The sequence below is a fragment of the Eimeria necatrix genome, genomic scaffold (genome assembly GCF_000499385.1).
Source record: "Eimeria necatrix Houghton genomic scaffold, Enh_scaff1534, whole genome shotgun sequence".
Taxonomy (NCBI): Eukaryota; Apicomplexa; class Conoidasida; order Eucoccidiorida; family Eimeriidae; genus Eimeria; species Eimeria necatrix.
This window is the reverse complement of record NW_013652240.1, coordinates 1-6,671: the sequence shown is the minus strand read 5'-3', so window position 1 is coordinate 6,671 and position 6,671 is coordinate 1. Positions and strand designations below refer to the sequence as shown.

Below are 6,671 nucleotides of genomic sequence, written 5' to 3'. Positions count from 1 at the left end.
CGCTGCGCCCCCCGCCCCCGCAGCAGCAGCAGCAGCAGCAGCAGCAGCAGCAGCAGCAAGGGGGGGCGGGTGGCGGCGGCGTGGAGGTCCATTGGTCTGCGGCTGAAGGCGCTGGTGGGCACCTTGCTGACCACCTTCCGCCTCGGCTGGCTGGGCCTTTCTGCTTCTCTTTTTGCTGCTGCTTCTGCAGATTTGCTGCTGATTGTCACTCTCCACATCTTCTACGTTTACCTCGTTTGCGCCCGTCTTCTCCACGTCAACCTCAAAAGCCTCCACTCCCTTTTCCTCCTCTTCAGGTGCGCTCAACCCGCCCTTCGGGGCCCCCGGGGGCCCCCGGGGGGCCCCTGGGGGCCCCCTGGGGGCCCCTGGGGGGCCCCTGGGGCCCCGATGACTGGGGGGCCCTGGGGGGCCCTGGGGGGCCCCGCGGGGCCTCGGGGAGCCCTGGGGGGCCCCGGGGGGCCCCTAGGGGGTTTCTAGGGGGCCCCTAGGGGGGCCCGTAGAGGGGCCCGGGGGGCCCCGGGGGCCCCTGGGAGGGGCCCCTAGGGGGCCCCCAAGGGCTGCTAGGGGCCTTTAGGGGGCCCCTAGGGGGGCCTCCAAGGGCTGCTGGGGGCCCCCTGGGATGCCCCTGTCTGCAGTTTGTCGCCAGGGCCCACAGGGTATTGCTGCTAGCCCTTTTGCTCACCTGAACACAACGGACGCCTGTGCTGCTGCTGCTGCTGCTGCGCTGCTGCTGCTGCTGCTGCTGCTGCTGCTGCTGCTGCTGCTGCTGCTGGTGCTCAGGGGGCAGAAGTGGAACGTGCTGCGGCGGCGGGTGGACTCTGCAGACCTGCAAATGGACCAGCTGCTGATAGGCTGCATTTTGTTCACAATAACAGTTTGTCTTTTTCCAACAACTTTGCTGTTTTATGTTTCTTACATGTTGATTTGGCTGCTGATCTTCAGCACCCACTCCGTCCTCAAAATGTCTCTTTTTCTCTTTTTGTCTTTCCCCACTTCTCTCCTTCTTTTCCGCGCCAGGGCCCCCCACTTGCTGACAGCAGGGGTCTCCTTCGAGCCCCTCACGGCCTTGAAAACGGAGACAAACTGCAGCAGCAGCAGCAGCAGCAGCAGCAGCAGCAGCAGCAGCGGCGGCGGCGGCAGCAGGTGCCTGCAGCTGCAGCCGCACAAGCAGAAGTCGCGCGGCGGCCGCAGCGGCCGCGCGTCGGTGTCTGCTGCGAAGCCGGGGAAGGCTGTCGAGCCCGCTGCAGCAGCAGCAGCAGCAGCAGCAGCAGCAGCAGCAGCAGCAGCGCGGAGCAGCAGCAACGTGTACTTCATGCTGCGCGCGCGGCCAATCACTTACGCAGACATTCTGTGGCCCCCCATTGCTGCTGCTGCGCGCAGCACTTTGGCTCCTCTCCATCCTTCTGCACTTTTGCCGAAAATCCTGCAGGGAGATATTGTGAGGCTTTCTCGCCACAACGCAGCAGCAGCAGCAGCAGCAGCAGCAGCAGCAGCGCAGCACTGACTGTACAGACACCCCAACCTGCGTGGACACCGGAAGCTGCATGTACACCGCAAGCTGCATGCGCACCGGAAGCTGCTGCGTAGACACCTGGCCAGCTGTACAGACACCCCGGTGTGTCTGTACACCTCAGCTGCTGCATAGACACCCCAAGCTGCCTGTACACCTCAAACTGCGTGTACACCTCAAACTGCTTTTAGACACCGGGCGCTGCTGGACAGACACCCCGAAGTGTCTGTACACCTCAAACTGCTGTATAGACACCCCAAGCTGCCTGTACACCTCAAACTGCTGTATAGACACCTGGAGCTGCCTGTACACCTGGAGTTGCTGTATAGACACCCCAAGCTGCCTGTACACCTCAAACTGCTGTAAAGACACCCCAAGCTGCCTGTACACCTGGAGTTGCTGTAGAAGACACCCCGAAGTGTCTGTACACCTCAAACTGCTGTATAGACACCCGAAGCTGCCTGTACACCTGGAGTTGCTGTATAGACACCCGAAGCTGCCTGTACACCTGGAGTTGCTGTACAGACACCTGGAACTGCTGTACAGACACCCGGAGCTGCTTGTACACCTGAAACAACTGTACAGACACCTCAAGCTGAAGCTGCTCCATAGACTGATGAAGTTGCTGTACAGACACCTGAAGTTCTTTACACCTAAATCTCCTGTACAGACACCTGAAGTTGCGTGTACACCCGAAACTGCTGCACAGGCACCCGAAACTGCCTATACACTGGACGCAGCTGTCCAGACACCTGCAGTTGCTGTACAGACACCCCAAGCTGCTTCTACACCTGAAGCTGCCTATACACCCGGAGCGAGCTGTACATACACCTGAAGCTGCCTATACACCCGGAGCGAGCTGTACATACACCTGAAGCTGCCTATACACCTGGAGCGAGCTGTACATACACCTGAAGCTGCCTATACACCTGGGGCGAGCTGTACATACACCTGAAGCTGCCTATACACCTGAAGAGAGCTGTACATACAGCTAAAGCTGCAGCCCTTTAGGGGCTGAAGAGCCACAGGGAGCTGTAGATACACCTGAGCTCCCTGTACACCTGAAAGTGCGCTGCAGCAGCTGCAGCAGAAGCAGCTGGTGAGTTTTGCTGCAGTGTAGAGACACCCGAATGCCTCTGCTTCCTCTCTTCTTTGTTTCCTTTTCTTCTGTTTGTCGCTGTGCCCGTCCGCCGCGGCTAGCTGGTGGCTAGCTGGTGGCTAGCTGGTGGCCAGCTCCTAGCTAGCTGGTGGCCAGCTCCTAGCTAGCTGGTGGCTAGCTCCTAGCTAGCTAGCAGCTAGCTGACAGCAAGCTGGCAACTACCGTAGCTAGCTGGTAGCTAGCTGGTAGCTAGCTGGCAACTAGCTAGCATCTAGATGGTAGCCAGCCGCCAACTAACTGGCGGCTAGCTGGCGGCTGGCTGGCAGCTAGCTGACAGCTAGCTGGCGGCTAGCTAGCAGCTAGCTGGCAGCTAGCTGGCGGCTAGCTAGCAGCTAGCTGGCAGCTAGCCACCAGCTAGCTGCTACGCAGGGCCTCTGTGGCCTCATCCTGTGCAGCTCACTGTGGCCCATAGAGCCCAGGGGGCCCCCCGTACGCAGACCCTGTGGGGCCCCCTGCGGGGCCCCTGTGGGGCTCCCCAGGGGCCCCTGTGGGGCCACACAGGGGCCCCCTAGGGGTCTTAGGGGCCCCCTGTAAAGGGGGCCCCCCGAAGGGCCCCCTGAGGCTGGGCTGTGGGGTGTATCAACAGCTATTCGCATTTTAATTTTTTTGCATATTTGCTTCTTATATTTATATTTCTTTGTATTTATATTTATATTTATATTTATATTTATATTTATATTTATATTTATATTTATATTTATATTTATATTTATTTATATTTATATTTTTACTTATTTATGTTTATATCTTTTTATTTGTATACACACTTGGGCATGTGTCCATACACCCCCACCAAAATCCGTGTGTACATACACCCCGCGCCTCAGTGCAGCAAAATGGCACTGCAGCAGCAAGGCACTGCAGCAGCAAGGCACTGCAGCAGCAAGGCCCTGCAGCAGCAAGGCACTGCAGCAGCAAGGCACTGCAGCAGCAAGGCACTGCAGCAGCAAGGCACTGCAGCAGCAAGGCCCTACAGCAGCAGGGCACTGCAGCAGCAAGGCACTGCAGCAGCAAGGCACTGCAGCAGCAAGGCACTGCAGCAGCAAGGCACTGCAGCAAAAGGGACCCCTAGCAGCAAATAAGAAGCCAGAAAACTTTGAAAAAGTCCACAAAAGAATTGTCTCCTTCTAAAAGAGGAGACAGGGCCCCGCTGCTGCTGCTGCTGCGGCCCCTCAGGGCCGCCGGCGGGGCCCCACACGAACGCGGGGGTCCTGCTGCTCTCCCTCTTCAGCAGCAGCAGCAGCAGCAGCAGCAGCAGCAGCGTCTGTCGCTGGTGCTGCTGCGCTGCTGCTGCCCAGTGTGCTGGGCAAGGCGCCGGGCGCTGCGGCCGACGCCCCGCTGCGCTGCTGCTGCTGCAGCTGCTGCTGCTGCTGCAGCTGCTGCTGCTGCTGCTGCTGCTGCAGCAGCTGCCGGCGCTGCTGCTGCTGCTGCTGCAGCTGCTGCAGCGCCCGCTGCATGCCTGCTGCTGTCATTGTCTCCTCCGGAACATCTGCAAGAGAATAAAGTCTCCAAGTCCCGAAGGGGGGGGGCCTCGGGACTTCCCAGGTGTCTGTACACCCCGCGGTGTCTGTACACCCCGTGGTCGCCGTGGCTTCGCTCCAGCTGCCCGGAGACCCTCGCCGCGCTGCAGCAGAGCCTGCTGCTGCTGCTGCTGCTGCTGCTGCTGCTGCTGATGCGGGCAAGGAGCCGCGGCTCTGCTGCTGCTCAGACACCCCGCCCCTGCCCCTAGAATTCGCCGAAGCAGACTCTCCTGCGCCTCCTGCTGCTGCTGCTGCTGCTGGTGCTGCTGCTGCTGCTGGTGCTGCTGCTGCTGCTGGTGGTGCTGCTGCTGCTGGTGCTGCTGCTGCTGCTGCTGCTGCATGGTCTGCTGCTGCTGCATCTGCGGGAGCCGCAGCAGCCTGCGGCTCTGATGCTGTGTGGTCCCTCTGCTTCTGCTGCTGCTGCTCATCTGGATCGGCGCCAGCAGCAACTGCAGCCGAGTCCGCAGCAGCAGCAGCAGCAGCAGCAGCTGCTGCTGCTGCTGCAGGAGACTCCCTAGGCAGCCTTAGTGCAGCAAAGGTCTGCAGCAAACGCTGCTCAAGCTGCGCATTCCCTGAAGAAAAGACCGGCAGCGGCTCCAGTGGGGGCCCCCAGGGGCCTCGGGGGTTAGGGGGCCCCCCTTTGATGCTGGAGCTGCCATTGCTGCTAAAGTGCCTTGGGGGGAGCGCTGCAGCAGCTGCTGCAGTCTGCTGCTGCTGCTGCTGCTGCTGCTGTTGCTGCTGTTGCTGCTGTTGCTGCTGTTGCAGAGGCCAAGGCTGGGCCATGCGCGTTGGTGGTGCTGCTTCTGCTGGTGTTTATACTGCTGTTGCTGCTGCTGTTGCTGCTGCCGCTGTTGCTGCGGCTGCTGCTGCTGCTGCTGCTGCACCACAAAGGCAACCCCTGTGGGGGCTCCTGGGAGCGGGCCGGGGGGCCCTCGGCAAGGCTTCTCGGGCTGCTGCTGCTGCTGCTGTGTCTGCTGCTGCGGCAGCTGCTGCTGCTGCGGGATGCGGCTGCTGCTGCTGCTGCTGCTCTGGGCCGATGGAGCAGCGCAGCAACAGACACAACAAGGCAACGCACCCTGCAAGCCGCAGCAGTTTGCTGCGCCTTCTAGAAGGCCTTTCTGTTTCAAATAAAACAAAATAAAAGGGTATTTGCTTCTGCTGCTGCTGCTGCTGCTGCTGCTGCTGCCTGGTAGACTCCGGACAGATGGCGCTGGTCGCTTTGGGCCCAAGGCAGCAGCAGCAGCAGCAGCTGCTGCTGCTGCTGCTGCCGCTGGTGGTTGTCGCCAGAAATTGAGCTGGCTGCAGCAGCAGCAATAAATATTTCTTCAATAAGACTCAATGGTTATTTATTTTCGCCAGTTTTGCTTCCGGGTGTCTCAGCCCGCCTCACGCGAACCGCCCAGCTGCGGCTCAGCAGCAGCAGCAGCAGCAGCAGCAGCAGCAGCAGCAGCATCGACCTCGCGGGGCTCTCGCTCTTCTTCCTTCCTTACCTTTCAGGAACCCCCACTTCTTGTCAGCTTCAGCTGCAGACACAGCCACCGCGAGCAGCAGCAACAACAGCTGGGGGTGCAGCAGCAGCAGCAGCAGCAGCAGCAGCAACACAAACGGCTGTGATCGCCCACCTTTTGCGGCTGGCTTCGGCAACTGAAGAGTCAGCCACAGCAGCAGCAGCAGCAGCAGCAGCAGCAAGAAAGCGAGTGTGTACTTGCCCACAGTTGCTGCGTCGCTTGACCAGCCCGGCAGCTTGACTTCTTCTCTGCTGCAGCAGCAGCAGCAGCTGCTGCTGCTGCTGCTGCTGGAGGTGGCAGCAGCTAAGAAGGGATGAATTAAAAGGAGACAAAGGGCCCCCACTCCATCTGTCCCCCCAGCCCCGTAGGGCCTCCAAGCTGCCGCTAGTTCTGTCTCATCTTGTCCTTTTTCTTGTCTCTTTGTCCCAGCAGCAGCAGCAGCAGCAGCAACAGCAGCAGCAGCAGCAACAGCAGCAGCAGCAGCAACAGCAGCATTATAGTCCCCTGTCGTCTGCCTGGGTCTAGCCGTTGGCGTTCTTCCGCGCGCATCCCTGCTGCTGCAGCCGCTGCTGCTGCTGCTGCTGCTGCTGCTGCTGCTGCTGCAGCTGACTGTCCGCGTGGCCTTAATGGGGGAGCCCGAGGTGACCCGGGGGGCCCCCGGCTACCGGGGCCTCGCCTCCCGCAGGGCCTCCCTGGGGGCCCCCCTCTTGAGGGGCCCCCATTCAAGTTCATCTTTGGACCCTTATGGGCCCTCAGTCTTGCCTGACGGAGTCCCTTTGGTACTTCGTTATTCCCGGGGCCTCACTTCTCTTTCGGGGGCCCTGGGGGCCCCCGGGGGGCCCCCCGGGGGGCCCCCGGGGGGCCCCCCCGGGCCCGGTGGGCCCCCGTCGGGGGGCCCTGCTGGGGCCCCCGGGGCCCCCGAGGCCGCGGGAACCCTCCTGGGGGCCCCCGGGGGGCCCCCCGGGGGGGCCCAC

At 61.3% G+C, this 6,671-nt stretch overlaps 3 protein-coding genes across 3 annotated transcripts; 2 read left to right on the top strand and 1 right to left on the bottom strand.

The window, feature by feature from the left end:
• ENH_00016610 (hypothetical protein) lies at positions 1 to 1,504 on the top strand (the record flags this gene model as incomplete). Its single annotated transcript, XM_013579204.1, has 2 exons — positions 1 to 296; positions 781 to 1,504. Coding segments are annotated over 2 exons (1,020 nt in total), but the record flags the coding sequence as incomplete, so codon positions are not given.
• A 2,337-nt stretch (positions 1,505 to 3,841) lies between these two features.
• On the bottom strand, positions 3,842 to 4,972 carry ENH_00016600 (hypothetical protein, conserved; the record flags this gene model as incomplete). Its single annotated transcript, XM_013579203.1, has 1 exon — positions 3,842 to 4,972. One exon carries the CDS (start codon positions 4,970 to 4,972, stop codon positions 3,842 to 3,844), a length of 1,131 nt encoding a protein of 376 aa, XP_013434657.1.
• A 555-nt stretch (positions 4,973 to 5,527) lies between these two features.
• Positions 5,528 to 5,803, top strand: ENH_00016590 (hypothetical protein; the record flags this gene model as incomplete). Its single annotated transcript, XM_013579202.1, has 1 exon — positions 5,528 to 5,803. One exon carries the CDS (start codon positions 5,528 to 5,530, stop codon positions 5,801 to 5,803), a length of 276 nt encoding a protein of 91 aa, XP_013434656.1.
• Positions 5,804 to 6,671: the final 868 nt, after the last annotated feature.